Source organism: Pteropus vampyrus, unplaced genomic scaffold (assembly GCF_000151845.1).
Source record: "Pteropus vampyrus isolate Shadow unplaced genomic scaffold, Pvam_2.0 Scaffold4, whole genome shotgun sequence".
Taxonomy (NCBI): Eukaryota; Metazoa; Chordata; class Mammalia; order Chiroptera; family Pteropodidae; genus Pteropus; species Pteropus vampyrus.
Window position 1 is genome coordinate 13,809,732 of NW_011888785.1, and position 18,936 is coordinate 13,828,667.

The 18,936-nt window shown below is 31.6% G+C and overlaps 1 protein-coding gene across 4 annotated transcripts in view; it reads right to left on the reverse strand.

The window, feature by feature from the left end:
- Window positions 1-17,839, reverse strand: part of CASD1 (CAS1 domain containing 1) — a 41,115-nt gene extending 23,276 nt beyond the window's left edge. For 2 of the 4 annotated variants that reach the window (XM_011363508.2, XM_023533148.1), the window contains exons 1-8: window positions 17,722-17,839; window positions 17,071-17,191; window positions 9,728-9,772; window positions 8,629-8,691; window positions 4,286-4,330; window positions 3,784-3,907; window positions 2,403-2,617; window positions 371-793 (exon numbers count right to left, since the gene is read on the reverse strand). In XM_011363508.2, coding sequence (XP_011361810.1) covers window positions 371-793; window positions 2,403-2,617; window positions 3,784-3,907; window positions 4,286-4,330; window positions 8,629-8,691; window positions 9,728-9,772; window positions 17,071-17,191; window positions 17,722-17,744 — 1,059 coding nt within the window. In that variant the 5' untranslated portion in view covers window positions 17,745-17,839. The remainder of the gene's footprint in view (window positions 1-370; window positions 794-2,402; window positions 2,618-3,783; window positions 3,908-4,285; window positions 4,331-8,628; window positions 8,692-9,727; window positions 9,773-17,070; window positions 17,192-17,721) is intronic. The other 2 variants (XM_011363516.2, XM_011363525.2) reach the window with 2 other exon arrangements.
- Between the last annotated feature and the right edge of the window lie 1,097 nt (window positions 17,840-18,936).

An 18,936-nucleotide genomic window follows, 5' to 3' on the forward strand; every position in this document is an offset into this window, starting at 1 on the left:
ATTAATATAATTATATATTTTTTATTTTATAACAGATAATAGTATCTCATGTTTGAAGGCCATTATAAAATTGGAAGCCGCTCTAATTTCTCTATCCCCACGTAGGCAAAATAACACTAAATCATGACATCTTTTCACAGATCATTATTTTCCAACTTTTTAACAATCTTCACGAGACCCTTTGACCTTCCCCAAAACTCTTTCAAAAAAAGCAACCGAGTCCACTTAGTGAAGTACAACCACAATATTCCCTTGTCCTCTTCTATATCCATACTTCCATATCCTGGCATGATAAATATTGGTTTTTAAAATCTAGAGTTTGTAATGAGATAAGAAGGATACCATGAGCTAAAAAGAAAATGACTCTTACCTCTTTAGTATTTTCATTGTAAAATACTCCCAAAACCAAGATGTAGATAATTGGAATAAAGAAAGTTGAATGTGTATAAAATTTATTTTCCTTCATAAATAGATTCGCACGGTCACACATGTAGAAATAAGCCATAATCAGGCCAAGTTTGCAGAAAGACTGTAAAAGTATTTCTAATGAAGACACAGGGGTATTGATAATATTTTTCTTATCCTCTCCACTTTCCAAATCAGTACATGGCTTATTCTTCCGATGAGCATTGCGATGAATTATATAAAAAATTAAATATCCGATAATAGATAAAGTAAAAAAACAAGCAGCTAGCTTCTGTATGAGAGTAAGAGGAGGCCGAGGTTGACAACAGGAACCATCCACAGGCTTCAAAATCTTATTGCAACACACATTCATAAGAATCATTGCACTCTGTGAACAAATCGAGTTATTTGGTTATTATCTTGTCAGTAATTTATCTCGCATTAGATTTTCTCCTATGAATACTAAGGACTGAAACCAAAATGCTTTTGTACTTTTTGCTACCATTTCTCAAACACTCATGCAAATAATGGTATTCCTTCAATCTATAACAGCTAGTTTGAAACTTTTTGGACTAGACTCTATAATGAAAAACTCATTTTATAATGTGACCCAGATGCATACATGGGAAATAATACCTATCCTTACTACCTGGAATGCATTCTGACATTTTTCTATTTTATTCTTTTTTTTTTTTTAATACTGATTTTAAGGCTTCTAATAGGATGTGGCCTTGAATTGAAAAATACTGACAGATGTCAAAGACCAATGGATTTTAATTAGCAGACGTTCAATATAGAAATAGGATATTTAAGAGAGTCCTAGTCTTTAGATGTGAAAAAAAATGTAAAATAACTTCCACAAATTATAATTAATTCTTAGCTAACAATACTTGTAATACACCTTTCATTTGGTTTACAGTTTATGGACCATTTAGGATTCTACACTTTTAAGATTTCTAATGTTAAATAAAATCTGAGATCTTCAACATGGTTTCATTATAATAAAAATATTCTAGGCAAGCTGTCAAGATTCTGTCTAGTTGAAGGTGAAGTCAAATCTAGTTTTATAGAAACTTATAGTCTACGTATCTTTGGAACTTTTAGATGATTACATTATTTAAGCCTAAGCATTCAAAGTACTCTACTATTTAGAAAATTTCATCCTTTCAGCCCTGAGACTTCAGGAGGTTCTGTGCCTGGCACTCTTGCAGATGCCAGCCTATAAACTCCATCTCAAGGTTCTTAATCAGTTCCAGGAGGTCCAAAATACCCCTTAAAGTATATCGAGAACCATGTCTGTAGATACACAAACACATTTTTCTGTAGGGTGGGAACAGAACCACTGCTTTTTATCCAACACTCAGAGGGGTTATGTGATCCTCAAAAAGGTTAAGAATCACTGCTTTATAAAACAGTAACTCCAAATAATATCTGTTATACTATGTGTAAAAATTATAATTATGCAGTTTTCTTTCATACTTAACATCCCTTTCCATCTGAAAATCTGGATTTTTTTTAGTATCTACTATGTACTTTGAATAATGTTTAGAGTATAAGAACTATAAGGAAATAATCAAAATTATTCTATATATATAAAAAATGTGCTCTTTACAGAAGCTGAATCTTGCAAGTTTAAGGTTTAAGGCAAGAACATAAAGCAGCAGTGTGTTATTTTATTTATTTCAAACATGAGTGTGCTGAGAACTTATAAGCTTCTTATAAGACAAGGTATATTAAGAGCGACTGACACTCAATAAATGAAGTTTCATTTCCTCTTTTCATAACTTCTTTCACTCTTAGAGTATACTAAAACTCTCATTTATATATTCAGCTAGGTGATGAAAGCAAAATTACTTCTAGATGTATGTTTAGATAGAATAACCGCAAGTAATTAAGAATGCAATAAAATAATTATTTATTACCACTTATAGTAACTTATAGCCATACCCATTTAGATATTATAGTTTCTAACTACTGATGGATACAAGAATTCTTACAGTTTCTCTGCTTTTTTCTGGAAGATGTAAGCCATCCAAAGATTCCATGATGGTTTCCTGAGCAATTAATTTGGAAACACTGAACATCTTAACATTTGATTTAGAATTTCTGGTGCTACTATTCAAAATACTGACTGCAGCTTCATTGTAGGCATCTATCTTCTCATTAGTGATCATTTTTCTATTTTCACTTAATAAATCTTCATAAACAGGATCTGTATATGAAATACATTATTAAAAACACAGTAAAACAAATCTCTATTGGTACAAATTGTGATCATGTAAGTTAGCTGACTGCATTTCATATTTTATTGTTAAAGTTCAGAGGATTCCAGGCACCAAATAATTCATTTTTAAATAACGCTGGCCAAGATTTGCAATAGCGTTCCTATCTTATATTCGATTTTTGAATCAATCAATATCTCCCCCAAATTTAAACAACTTTTAGGCCTCCTGTCAGGTATAAAACTTTCAGGAGACATTTTTATGTTCCAGCATATTTTAAGAGTTTAAAATTTGTGGATGCTGGATTATACTAGGTAATGGGAATTTAAAACTGGATTATAGAAGACTGTCTAATTAAGAATAGTAGCCAGTCTTTTCGTCTTCCTGTCACTGCCTAATTTTGTAAACTTTGTTCACACAATTAAGAGGTAATATTATTAAGGATCAAGGTCTCTTATCACTTACGATAAATAATTTAGCCTTTTCTCATTTTAGTAAAAGAAAGGTTAACAATGAGTCTATAAATACAGATTATCACCAGCCCTTTTATTTCTCTCAGCTTGACATTCAACTTAGAAATAATCATGAGTTTCTGAAAAGTCGAATTGCTAAAAAACCCAAAGATTCCTATACGGTATTAGGCATTAAATAATGGACATTCAGTAAACTTCTGAAATGAGTTGATCTAATGTCAACTGTCTCTTAAAGAATTTCATTATCAAGTATAAACTAGATGGTATGAATTTAAATACATTCTGTCAATACCAAAGGCTATTTACTTCCAATGAGTCTAATGTTATGAAAAAGACTAATAATTTTTTCCTATATTTCCCAATCATATTAAGTATACTTTGTAAGAAATAAAAAATCAGAGGTAAGCATCTTATTTGCCTTTAGAATGTATTCTGCCTGTTGAGGCTCCTTGGAAGATATTTTTATTTATTTATTATTTATTTTTTACTTATATTTATTAGATGTCTGTTCCCTAAGTTCAAAAAAAGAAAGAAAATAACTCACATTTATTCTCATTTTGCAAACCTTATTTCAAAATTTATTCTCATAAAGCAGTAATTTTGCTTCTTGAAACAGAAGATAATAAAAACCTATTCCTCAGAATATATACAAAATGACATTTTTTTCATTACTCATTCCTTACCTTGTAAGACCCAGTAAACATCACTAGTCTTTGCCAGTTTTTCTAAAAGTGGTGCTATGGAGGTAATGTTCGTTTTATATTGGGAAAGCGCTTCATTGCTGCCATTATGAATCTTGATAGACCACTAAGAAGAAGTGAAAATTAAGCATTAATTCAGTATTTATCACAGAAAAATTTAAGTATATAATTTACTCTACTGTAACAAAGGTTATTAAGATAATTCTCATTTTTATTCAATGTTAGAATTATGGTCAAATTATTTCATGCAATATATGAAGGCAGTTAGAAAAAGCCAATATAAAATAATGTTGACATTTAACATCAAATTTCCTAAGTTCATTCAGGTCTTTTTATTAAAATTCATCAAACATTAATTATAATAGAAAAAGGAATTAAAATACAAGTACAATCAAGAATTCCATTTAACAGAAGTTAACTTTTTCTTAGCATGTCCTTAAGTATGAAACAAAAATCATACGTAACAATACAGATAATAACTTACTGTGGCAGCTCCTGCTACAATCACATGAGGCTTTGCAACAGAATCCTAAAGAAAGGAAAATCTTTGTAATGTGTTATATCCAGTTCATAGAATTAATATAAGTAACATCACTTAACTTTTTCCTTAAATTCAAGTTCTTCTTTCTAACTATATTTTAATTTTCTAGAGTTCCTTAACTGAATATTACAACAAGATGGACAACCAATGTCTAAACAACCATACTTAGTTACATGGTTATTCAGGATGGCATGAGGCTTGTAGGATTAATTCTTTGGTCTTCTTTACAAAAAAAAAAAAAAAAAAGAAAATACTACTGAAATCCAGTATGGCCTAATATTATTTTGAATTGTGAGTAAATTGCTTAAGAGTAAAGCTCTAGTATGTAAGCCAATTAAAAAGTATTCATGGAATACACAGTTTATGTGTTAAATAAAATATGAAGTCCATGCCCTAAAGAAACATAATCTTTCGGGAAAGCTAAATCCAATATGTATTTAACAAAATAAACTGATAGTTATTATAGACCACAATGCAGAAAAAATGAGAAATTTGGCAGAAATCCTCATCAAATGCAAATTGTACTCAGAAAGGTAGACAGGGTACTGCTAAAGCCTGCCAAGGACAAAGCCAGAACTTGTCTTCTGACCTGAGTTCAATGCTTCCCACAACATAGAAGACCTGATATTACACAAGGGACAATTAAAAAAGGAAAATTAGAAAAACATCTGACCTATACGTAAAAATAAAATGAGTTACTCTCTTATTATAAGGTTAATATATACTTTCATAGAAAACTATAAAAGCAGAGAAAAATAACAAAATTAACCTATTTTCCCTCAGAGATATTCCCCTTTCCAGTCTAGCACCCTTAATCAATCTGAGTCTGTGTCCACGTTTTATAAGATATGTAGAATATTTCCCTGCCTATCTCATGGGTGGCAAGAATCTATATTAAAACAAGCTATATTAAAAGAAAGTACTTAGTGCTTCATTTTACATTGTCTTTTCAGTGAAATTTTTTCCTTATTCCTAGATGGCTCCCTTTCTCATTCCTCACAGTGGTTATCCCAAATCTTACTTTCCCTCTTGTCCTTCTCCTCACTTTCTGCATAAAGTCTCATTCTCTATTTCAAAGAAAATAGAATTCACTTGGCTTGTGTGCTCCTGCCTTCCCTTCCTTCTTCCATTTTTACTTCACCCATATGCTCACCAAGCCCATCTTCTCAGACAAGAGACTAAAGAAAATATGTCCCTATCCTCTTAGTGGCTAACCCTTTACTCTGTCTATATCCCTTCCTTTTTCTTCTGGGGCTAAATCCATGCATTATCTCCTTCAACCCTTGTATTATCAATGTTATCCCTCATCTCCACTCCTTCCTTCCCTCAGTCTACACAGTGTTAAGTCACCTTTATCGTCAAAAATATTCCTTCAACTTTGTCTCACTCTCAAATTCTTTTCCTCACACCCTTAGCAAAAGATTACTTGGAAGAGCATTCTGCCTTCACCATGCCAATTTCTTTCTCATTTATGCCTCAATTTACCATGTTTTGATTTCGGGCTTCACCATTCAGGCTTCATAATTCACCCTTAGAGTCCATTAATGAACTCTGGATTGCCAAGTCCTGTAGCTTCATTCTACCCTACCTAGTTCCTAAAGTGACTGACTGCCCACTTTTTAAAACTCTTTCCTTTCTTGTGTGTTATATGACGTTCTTCTCCTGTTTTCCTCTTACCCCTTTTACCACCTCTTCTCATAATTGTTTGGATAATTCCATTCCTAAATTCTCTTCTTTAATCTCTAAACTCTCTGCCTATTCCATTCAAGTAATTTCAAATATCGTCTCACTCCATACCAAGACTCCCCAAGTCCATCGAAGTAGCTCATACTTTTTAATGACTACCATTCACTGACAGAATTAAATCTAAATTGCTGGTTTCTTCACAATTTAGCCCAATTTCCTACTACTATATCACCAATTGCATTATTCTTCTGTTTAAAGCTTTCAGTGGTTCTCCACTGCCTTCAAAATGAATTCAACCCAATATCCTTATTTTTAGAAGATAACACTTTGATGTATTAAAAAGTACTCAAAAAATGGATAAAGTAAATCTGCAAGCCACCGAATATAGCTTAGGATATTATTCACAATCTAGTATCTGCTTACCTCATCTATTATCAACTCTCTCACAAAATAAAGCACATATTAACAACCAAAGCCAAACATAAATAAAGGAGCATTCTGAATTCTAGCTCTAGTCACACAAAAACTGCTGGTGATTCCCTGAATAGACTATATCTTGAGCATCTTTGCATTTGCTATTTCTATTGCATGGGATAACTCATTTCTCACTCCAGATCCTCACCTTTAAGATTACTGTATCTGAAAACTAATTTTGAAACTTTTAAAATTACATTTCATGCCTACTCTCTGTAATGATGCTATACCCTATAATTCCCTTATTTTGGCACTTGTCACATTGCTTCCTTAATTACCTGTATCTGCCACTCATCTAGAAGCTCTTTGAGGAACTCTATTTTGTTAACCAGGGTATCAACAGTGTCTAATCTGGTGTCTAGCCCAGTGCCTGGAACATGGCAGGTAATTTATAAATATCTGTTGAATAACAGCAAAATCATCTAAATTCGACTTTGCTTTTATGCCTATAGATTTAAATAAGGCATATGACTATCTCTTTCCAACCTATAGTTCTCTGGAGATACTATCTCCTCTGTAAAGCTTCTTAGATTATCACTTATACTCTAACCAACCCCCATCCTAAGTGCCTTGATCTATGGGGCTTTCATGGTCCTTTGTACTCAATCTGTTGTTACCCTTCATCTTAGCATATCATTATTCATTAGAAAGTCACTATCCACTAGATTGCAAATCCTTCAAGGGCTGAGAGTGGGCTAATTCCCAGTCACAATCCTAATATGGAGCACAAAAACTAGCAATAGTATATACATAAGAAAACGGATCTTTGTATTCTCAGGATCTAGCAGCTTACTACGGAAACAGTAAAAAATAAATACATAAATACAGACATAGTCTCTGAATAAACAAAACCAATCAATGAATCAATCTTAAGTAATTACATGGCTACCTACTTAAAGAAGGTGAATCTTTCCTTTCCTCCAATAATCATAAGGAATTTTACAACAGAATCTCAAGCTACAAAAACTAGTTCTAGCAAATTATAAAAACTGAAAATTTCAATGTGAAATATACCTCCAGGTTAGTAAAAAACAAAGGTTTTCTATAAACTTACAGGACCTATAAATTATACTGAACTGATACTTGTTTAACTATGATTTTCTACTACTTTAATGGATACACCTTCAGGACCAACACAAATATGAAACATGTTAAATCATTTGAAATATACACATAAATTTTTCTATACTTCTGGACATTTAAAAATATATCAATAAATACAAAATACAATTATGTGAGACCTCAATTTACCAGAAAGTTGAATTTTAGAAGTTATCTACATGTTTGTTTTCTTTAAAAACTTAAACACATTTACACACACATACACACACAAATAAAGTTAGAAATGTTGACTAGCTTCCCACTAAATCCTAAAAAGCTTATTTCGTGTATGAAGTAGTTATAGTCCTAAATATACTGTGAAAAGAAGAAAAGAAAACTACCACTGTAATACAAGTAAATTAAACAAAATAAGGTCAACAAAACTGAACATTGTTTTATCCATCCCAAATGCAAACCCCTCTTGGAATGAATACATTTTTAACTAAAGGACTGACGAAGAGCTATTTGGAGACTACCACAGAAATTCTAAAGTGGGCTTGTGGGAACTTAGGGATTTTCTGATCTTAATAGCATGCTTGCCTTTATATATGATTTATCTCTGAACATTATAAGCCAAAACATTCCAGTCTCAACTTTTATGTCACAAATGTAGAGATAAAAGGGAAGAAAATGTAAAAAAAAAAAAAAGTTTCCTGAAGTACCTGAGCATAATTTAAAGGACAAAGTGGAAAAATGCTCAAGGGAATGTGTACTGTGCTTGAAAGATTACCTGGGCTTGAATTAACTGAGACAGCAGTAACAGAAAATTTTAAGTCTGGAAAGTGTGGTATAAGCACAATTATCTTAGGGTTAGAATAGTGATAACAGAGATACTGGATCAAAATACTTTCTCTTCTCAGTAAAGTGATAGATTCGATCTAGCACAGCTTAGTTGCTATCAAGAAGGATGTATAAAGTACAGGAAAGGGGGACAGGTGAGGAAGGGGAGAAAAACAGTGGATGCATATGAGCTTTTAAAATTTGGTTTCATAAAACCAGAAAGGTCTACATTTTCAAATACAGACCTCAGTCCACACCTTGATACACTGTTTCATAGAACCATTAACTTCTGGATGCCACAGAAAATCCTAAGAGAAATTAAGAAAAGAAAGAGTCAAAGAAACTGTTACATCCACCATTCAAAATAAACATTAACGTATCTCTTCCTGAGTACTTCAAAGACACCACCTTCTCTATGAAATCTTCATCTCTCATCTCAATTTGCAAGAGTTGCACAATAGTTCTTATATCCACTTTTGCTTTCTTCTGAACTACTTTATGCATTTTAATCAGAGAAATCTTTAAAAAATCTGAAATGTGATCTTGCCACGTTCTTAAATATTCAAGATATTTCAATTGCCCTCAGAATAAATTCAAGTCCTTAAGATTGCTAAGTCCTTAAGATTGCTAAGAAGGTGCAGGATCTGGCCTCTGTGAAGCATTCTGTCTTTTCTCCTGCCACCTTCTTCCTTGCTTTAAGTACTTTTTGGTTCTCCTTCAGCTCCTAAAATGCTCTCTGCGCTCCTTTCTCCAGGAATTTGCACTGTTCCTTCTGCCTAAAATGCTCATAAACTCTTGCACTGAGCCTGACTAGCTCCTACTAATCTCTGAGGTCTCAGTTAAGCCATCACTTCTTCAAAGAGGAAAACTACTTTTAATTTTCTGCTACGTACATTCCTAATGCCCCACTTCTTCCTTTTTGCTATCCTTATCTCACATTTATTTGTATGTAGAGAACTATAATGACTTGGAAGTTCCAGTAGGTCTAGGACATTTTTGTCTTGATTTTCACTGTATTCTCAGTATTTAGGAGAAGTCACTGTGACTGGGAATTCAGAAAATTCACATATATTCTCTTATGGTCATTAATCCTGAATACATACTGATTTCGAATTAATGTACAAGATTATTTTTTCTTGGCTAAACATCCAAGACCAAATTTTCTATTTTATTACACAAAAACAGTACACACAAACATTTATTCAATTACTTTACTATTCTTATCTACTCTCTACACACTGACATATATTTAGTATGTACAAAGCATTAGCTGATCTGCAAATAAATTAACAATGAATATTGTTTTGCCATTATAACGTTTAGCTTACTATTATATGAACTTACCACTTTAACTGATGAAATCCTGTCTTCAAAAGGAATGTTTTCATGCTGCCATAAAGAAAATGAGAAAACAGAAATATTAACATATAAATTTTATGTAAATAATTCTCCCTTTAGCTCCTTTTTTTGATTTATTTATGCATCATATCTCAATTATCTATATTCAACCCAAAGAGGAAAAGACCTGCATAAAATACCAAAAAGTGACAGTAGAGTTAAATGATTTACATGTGACATTCAATGTCTAAGATGTAGTTCAAAAATAAAACCTTAACTACAAACAAACAGATACGTGAACATGCCAACATAAATTATTTTTTTGCCAAGACTGACATGATTTCGATTTAGTCTTACTATTATTTATGGCAGAGACGAATTGCTCGCCTACATTTCCATACATGATTAGTTCTGGCCAAAGTATTGTGCCTATATGTAATGTGGGTCCCTTCTGGGCTGAATTTCCCAAGGCAATTCCTAGTCTGGCTTAATCTGGTGCAGAGACTGAAAATCTAAATGTTCCAAACAGTACAACTAGAAGATGGTAAAAATTCCAACAGCAAGAATCCTTGCATGACTGTGTGGAGCAAGGCCTCTTGTTAACCCATCTAGGACATGCAGTGCTAAGCGAGAAATGAACTTTTGTTAAAATTCTAGAGTGCTTTGTTGCTGCAGCAACATCTAATCCATTCTCATCAATATGAGCATAGGTCCATATACATCTGAACAGGAATAGACATATATGATTCTAGGTTATTATAGGTTTCACTTTGAAGACAGTACATAAACAGTCTAGTTGTAGAAAAAAATTAAAATCTGGAGACAACTTCTTATAAACAAGTGTTCCATATAAAGAAGAGAGATCCTTTCAGAGTTAAAAACCAGGGTGGGGTTACAGGATAGAAGTGGTCAATAAGCTAATTCTCTTTCTAAAGCCAAGGTTAAAATCTTTTCATTAATTTAACCAGACAGCATTTATTTTTATATACGTTAAATAAAGTTTGCTTTTATCAACAAGCTAATTTTTAAAATTTTTGTTAGTCCTGCTGAAGCATTTCATAAAAAAACTCTTGGTACCATTAATTCAATGGAACTTTAAGGTATGTTATATGAAAAGACTATCTTTGGTGAAATAAGTCTGGGAAATACTGGGTCAGACAAAATCACGCAAATGTGATTCTACCCCATCCCGACCTTGTTAAAATTTTTCCTCAGAGAAATATGTCATGAACTTTATTTCCCCTCCTTTTACATAGCTCAGTTAATTCAACTTCTTTCTTCTTATTTTAATGTGACATGATATATACAAAAGAATATGCCACATATATGTAAGTCACAAAGCACAGTAAAAATATATAAGCACTCATGAATCCATGGCACAAATCAGAGCATTACCAATGCACTGAATGACTTATGTGAACTTCTCCTCTTAAAGAAACCACTGTCTTAAATTTTGTTTATGTATTGTCTATTATATAGTTTTGTTACATATATATATGCATCCTTAAATAATATGTTGTTTGAAATTTTGAAAAATTTCAAACTTACAGCAAAGATGGTAAATTTGACAAAATTATAATGAACACCCAAACACCCTTTTGCTAAAACACATGAAAGTAAACTGCAGATATCATAAGATTTCACCCCTGAAGACTTAAGCATATATCTCTCAATAATATGGATGTTCTCTTACATAACTTCAACAATATAACCCCATCTAAGAAATTTCAAAGTGATAAAATAATATTAATATACAGCTTTGTTCAAGTTTCCCCAATTTCCTGATGTCTTCTCTATAGTTCTTATATTTTAATGTAGAATTTAATTAAAATCAGGTATTACATTTAATTATCATGTCTCTTCAGTCTCATTTAATCTAGAACATTCTCTGGCCTTTAAAAATTTATCTATCAAATTTTACATTTATTATTTTTGTAGTCTAGGTCAGTGATACAAGGGACCAAATCCAGATTATAAACAGCACTGACAGTTACCTTCTTGTATATGTCACTTAGTACATGTGTAAGAGTTTCTCTAAATAGTTCTAAAGGTTTTATACAAATGTTCACCCTCACCTAATACAAATTATTTTTTCAAGTGTTTGTAATAATTAATACTTTCATTAACATAGCTTGTCAGACCAGATATTTTGCCATTGTCAAATTTAATATTTGCCACTAAAGTAGGTATAAAATAGTATCTTGTTATGGTCTTAATTTGCATTTATCTGATTACTAATAAAGTTAAATATCTTTTAGATTTACACTGGGATTTATGTTGTCTCTTTTGTGAAATGCCTGGTCATGTTTTTGCCTTCTGCTTTTTGGTAGGCTGTCATTTTTACTAATTTGTGGTTTTTATATCTCTTAAATATGTTACAAATATCTTCCTTCAGTTTATAACTAGTCTTTTTTCTTTAAAGTACTTTTTAATGAATAGATGGTCTTAATCTTAAGTATGTAAATTTATGTTTAGTACTTTCTGTTTCTTATTAAGAAACTTTCACTTACTTCAGGTAATAAAGATCTCCTACATTTGTTTTCTAAAGGTTTTGAAGTTTTGGCTTCCACATTTAAGTCTGAATTTATCTAGAAATGATTTTACTTGGTAGTATATGGTAGGGGTCCAATTTTAGTTTTTTTTTCCATATACATAACCAGTTGCTTCACTATCACTAATTTAATAGACTTTCTTTTCCCCAGGGATCTTTAGTGGCGTATCTGCTACTTTTAAGGTTTTGTATATGCATGTGTCTATTTTAGAGCTCTATATTCTGCTCCTTTGGTTTCTTTGTTTAGCTCTACCGATACCACACTGTCTTAATTAATACAGTTAAAATAAGTCTTGATATTAGAGAACAAGTCCTTTCCATCTGGTTTTTCAGATTTGTCATGGTTATTCTTGGTCCACTGCTCTTCCATATAAAATTTAGAATCAACTGGTAAAGTTCCACAACAAACCCTATTACGATTTTATTTTAATTATGTTGAACTTATAGATCAATTTGAGAATAACTGACATCTTTACAGTATTGAGTTTTCCCATTCCAGAATATAGTATAAATCTTCCATTTAATTATATAATTTTAAATTGTTTTTGAATAAAATTTTATAATTTTTTTCTGCATACTAGACATTATATGGTTTTTGTTACTATAGTATATTTTAAACAGTGCTTCTAAACTCTATATTCCTGGTAAGTGGATATGAAATTAATTTTTAACAAATTTATTGAGTTACTATAATTAATTTTTGCATGTTCATCTTATAATCAGCTATCTTATTAAAATTTGTATTATATCTAGCAAATTTTCTATAGATTCTTTGGGGTTTTCCTTGTGGATAATTACATAATATGAAATCCCGAGTTTATTTCTTTAGAATCCTTACATCTTCAAATTATCTTTCTTTGGCTAAGGACCTCCAATATGATGTGGAATAGAAGCTAAATTTGAAAATCCTTGCCTTCTTCCTGAGTTTAATGGAAATGTGTCTAATATTTCACCACTAAGAACATTTACTGCAGGCTTCTAGAATTTTTGTCAGGTTAAGTTAAGAATATAAAAGAACTTACCAAATAGAGAAACAATGATACCAGTTCTGGTATTTTTGGAACCTGCTTAATGGCCCAAAATATGGTAAAAAACAAAACAAAACAAAAACCAAAAAACCAAACATTCCATTTGTGCTTTGAAAAAATGTATTCTCTGAATTTTGGTGTATTCTTTTAAGTACTGTGCTGTAAGTTTGTAAAATCATCATGTTAATAGTCTACTACGTGTTTACTAATTTTATTTGTTTGTCCTATCAGTAATTGCATGAGCAGTGCAGATCTCCTACTATGATGGAGAATTTGTCAACTTCTCATGTAATCATATTAATTTTCCTTTATTCATTTTAAGACTAATTTATTAAATGCTTACATGTTTAAAAATCTTAGTAATTTGAACTTTTCGTCATTAAAAATTATCTATAACCCTGATAACACTTTTTGCCTTAAAATTTATCTTAAGGTATATCTTTTTAAGCAGCAGAAAGTTCTTTTAAAATCAATCTGAAAATCTGTGTTTAGCTGACAAGTTTAAACTATTGATTATAAATGTTTCCACTACCTTACTTTTTGGTTTCTAGCTCCTTCACGCATATATATTTTTATATACATATATGTAAACACCAATGTTTTGTATGTACATATAAGTGGTTTTGTGTATATATATATGCACGTGTACGTAGGGGTATGGATGTGTGTGTGTGTGTGTGTAAAACATATTTAGTATTAAGTAAATTTGGTTTTGTTTAATTTTTTTTTCTTCTTCTGGTTTGGAATTTACACATCCTAATTTATACTTTTAATCCTCGCCCTTGAAGTTTTACTATGCATCTTTAAGTTCTACAGAAAGATAATACCTTAAAGAGTAAGGAGGACATTAGAATACTTTGTGATAATTTCCCTCTGACTTATATCCTATTATTGGCCAGTTCTTTAGTACAGTCTTTTTATAAAGTGTAAAAAGCCATTATTATTTTATACAGGGACTATCTGTTTATATTTACATATACAATTACTATTTTCTTTAAACATTGCTTTTATATTTCAGATTTTTTTCTTATTTTTCTCCTTCCTGAAGTTTATCCTTCAGAAAATCCTTTAGTATAAATCTATGTGACAATAAACCCTCATAATTTTTGTTTATCTGAAAATGTCCTATATTTCAAGAAGAGAGAAAATTTCATGCTAGGTGTACAATTCTAGGTTGAAACTTACTTTCTCTCAGAACATTAAAGCTATCATTTTATTGTCCTCTGGCTTCCAATATTACTACTGAGAAATATGCTGGTCCAAAGCTTAGTTTTTTACATATAGAGCATTATAGTTATTGGCATCTGGCTTCAGGGCAACCTGAATCTCTACTGCATACCTACTGTTATTGTTCTCATCTCTGGTTTTGCCTCATAGTTTGTCCCTTTTGGGGGAATGTCTCCCATTTCCTCAAAGTCTAGAAATACATCAACAAGTATTTTTTTTTAATCTTTGATTTAGTTGGTTTGAGGTAGAAGGAGCCCCCAGAGTACCTAGCTTGCCCGCTGGCTGGAAGCAAAACAAACAGGTTTCTTTACTGCAAGACTTCTCAAGTTTTTAATATCCTAGCCTAAATTAATACCATCTAAGACAAGGATATGATATCCAGCTCTGTCCAAACTTATTTGACCAGAGCTTCACACAGAATTAGTCTTCCATAAAATGTAGTTTGAAAAAAGTCCTACTTTAAAGCTTCTTTTCTAAAAAAATTTGCCTCAATATAGAAAAGAAACAAATTGAAACGAAGAATTATTGCAATACTCCTATTCCACTCAAACCCATACCAAGTTTAAATAGTAATAATAATAATAATAATCAGCTTTTACAATATGCCAGGCTATAGTAGGCACAAAAATGTATTTTTAAAAAATAATAATAATACACAATCCTGATCCTCAAATTGTTCAGAAACAAGAGAACTAAAACATAATTTCCCAAATGTTCCACTAGCAGTATGAATTAAAGTTTCTCAATAACTGTCCCTTTAAGACTGTGACAAGCTGTCTTTGTTTCTTTATTAAATGCCTATAAATTTAAAGGTATCTTGTTTGATAATTGTGGGATAACTGTGCACATCTAGAAAATAAAAATTGGAAACCTAGGTGTTATAACTAGGGCTCAGAAACAATGTACTATATTGTACCTACTTTTGGCCGTAGACTAAACCACTAAATCTTTTTTCAACTAACAAATCTATTATTCCAATTTTCAGAAATAAATATAATACTTATATTTAATATAAATATTGAATATTTCTAAGCCTAGAAATTTAAAAACTGTTTCTTTGAAATCAGAAATCTCTCTACTTTTTAGAAGTTTACTAAAGTTTTTTTTACTTTGAACTGTGATAATTTCATGTCGTTAATTTCAACTCGTCTGTATAATTTTATGTGTATAAATACAAGTGGAAATACATTTATAGATACCAAATACATTGAAAAGTTGACTTTATTATTTTCCATTATTCAGCTTTAAAATCTATAGCACTCTTTCCTAGAGGACAAAACATCTAATATTCTAAGGACTCTTAACACAAGGAATAGTTTCTAAGACTTTAGTATCCACTACTATCATCACTATGTGCCTACCTACTTACTTGTGAAGTCCCTAATTTTTCAGTTCTTTACTACAGGGCAAAGTGATGTGTACAGGCAGATTTTCATCATAAATTCATGAGCTATTTCCCCTACAATTCTCAACTTTCTTGTACTTCACTTTTCACTCCTTGCCATTCCCCTACTCCCAATCATATGCAGTTGAAGACAGGGATTAGAACCTTGGATCACTTAAAAATGGATAAACAGAAGGATTATATGATATAATTCAAAAAAAGTTAATTATCAACAAACATATATAGAGATCTTCATATTTGTTAGTTTTTAAAAATATCTGTGTGTGTTAGATTTTGTTTACTCTGCTAGAAGAACACTTACCAAGAAGACATATTTTTAAAATAAGAAATTTTCTATAAAAAGAGCATAAATTTGTTGTTACACTGTTGTTTTAATTATATAGCATGACTGCCCAGTACCAGCAAGGCTGCAGAAAATTAGGCCCTAATGTACACTGCTTACAGTATAAATTGAAAGTTTAGCAATACAATCAATAATTTTTAAAGCATCTATATACTTTAATCTAAAATTTGCATTATAGAGATCCCACCCTAAGGAAATAATTGAAAAAGCAAAATTTTCACACAGATATCATTGAAAATGTCCTCTTTTAAATTGCAAAATAAAAAAAAAAAATCTACGAAAAGTTTTTAAAAAGGGAGGATTATACAAAATTACATTATACCCACTCGATCGTATGTTGCCATCATGAAGATACTTACATTGATTATATAATAATATGGTGAATTATAATAAGTGGTAGGGAAAGAAGCAAGACAAAATTGTACATGCTAAAACACGTTTTTAAAAAAAGAAACTGAAAAGAAATGGCAAATATTAAAAAGAGAATAAAGGATATTTTTCTCTCTTTTTTTTTCCTAAGGAATTTTTTAAAGTTTTTCCATGGAAAGAATTTATTTCTAAAAACTAAAAGTTTAAGTTAATAAAAGGCTTGCCAATGAACACTTTACCCACATCTTTTTTTTTTATGTTCCTGATTATAGCAAATCATCCCTTTTTCCCCTCCACCCTTCCCATAAGCAAAGGAAAACTTTTCTAGTTCTTTGTATTAATGTGAAGATGCACATTTCTCCTAAAGCTACTCAATTGGTCAACTTCTAAAACAAAACCCTAATGAAGAGAAAAGACAAATTTTACCTTATTTCCTTCTTCTTTGAATTGGGGATTAATTATTTTTACAAAAGAATAAAACAATTGACGGATTCTGGAATCTCCAATAAATGCAATATGTTTATCTACAAGGCAGTTCTTTGCCTCACTGAAATCACAAAGAAACATTAATTAAAATAAGTTAAATTAGCATATTGGCATTTGAAGCACACGGTTTGTGAAAAAAGTAGTACAGGACTGTTGTGCACACAGTCACGCTGCTTTAAAAATAGGTGGCCACGCTTGTCCAACCAGTCCCTGTATGATTAACTGATTCTCAACAATAAGAAACCCCATTTATTAAATGTTTAAGATATACTCTAACCATATTTGTTTTAAATCCATTATTTCCGAATGAGTCCATGAGGTGGCTATCCTAGTCCCAAAACAGGTCCTTCCTTCACTTAAGGGCTATTTCCTTGGGTCTCTACTCATCTCTCACCTGAGATAAAGTAGGTTGGCCAAAGCTCTTTCCCTAATGCTTTTGGGCAGGAATCATAACCCAGACTCACCCCCAACCTTATCCTCCTTCAGGAATTCTCTACCATCATACAGAGAAGTATCATCTACCCCTCTCCACTAGATAGTATGATCTATCATAGCAAAAAACCCGCAAACAACAAAATGAAGAAATCTTACCTGATTTTGTATTTATGCATCATACAACTGTGAGGTTGCCAAACTTTCTCTCCAAGAAATCTGCCACTTGAAAGAAGGTATTCACATGAATCATTGCCTATAACAGTTAAACAAAAGTGTTGTAAACGATAGTTAAATGTTCATATGTTGGTTATCTGACCTCATGTAAGCTCTTTGAAATGAGAAAGAACAAAGTTTTCTATGATTCACTATACCGTTTAGGTGCATTTTTCTCATCCATGAGAAACATGACAAATATAAGTACATCACCATTCACAATGATAAGAGCCACTAATGACAGGTACTTCACCCTATGAGAGACTAACTCCTACATGCTACATTTAGTGCTTTGGCAGTTCCTTCTGCTTCAGGTTTTCTTTCTAAGGACATCATTTCAATCTCAAACTAGCCTTTATATCTGTTTATCACTCCTACTTCTAGCTGAGAAAGAAAAGTTTAAGAGTTGGAAATAATTTCCTCTTACTCAACTATTGCAATACATAGTACATTATCATATCTGGAAACCTAGTTAATATTGAAATATTTTATAAACTTCTTAATTTTCACAACTTTCCTGTGATGAAGTATGCTATCCCTATTCTGTAAATGTGTGAACAGAGAAAGACTTATTTAAGAATCTCTTAAAACGCTTAATAAAACTGCATCCTTTTACAGTCTTACAAAGACTTTAAAGCCATGTTATCTACAAGGTGGCCAAAGATAAACACAATCAGTATCAGTAAGAAATTGCAGATTTCAGCTACTAATATTCTCTACTGCTCTTGCTACCTCTTGTCTTCCTTTAGGGTGACCAACCGACTCCTCCCAGTTTGGTTGGGACTGTCACAGGTTTACAGAGAAAATTCCACATGGGGGAAACTTTCCAGTCCCATGTAAACTGGCACAGGTGGTCACCTTTTTCCTTTGGCCATTTTACTGTACATTGGCTTAAATGACTGAAGAAGTTTAAAGGGGGTTGGAGGCAATAAAAAAGTTCAATAATGTCAAATGAATGAAGCAAAAATGAGATGTTTAGATTAACCATGGGTTTATAATAAAATATATGTATTATTTAATTTAATCTCAAATTCTTTATGAACAGTTAAAACAGCATAAAACAGCATACTTTGTTTTACAAATAACTAAAGTTGGGATAGGGAGTCTGGTAAGGAATATTACAGAACAAAAATTGTGCTGAATCACTTAGGGGAGGGA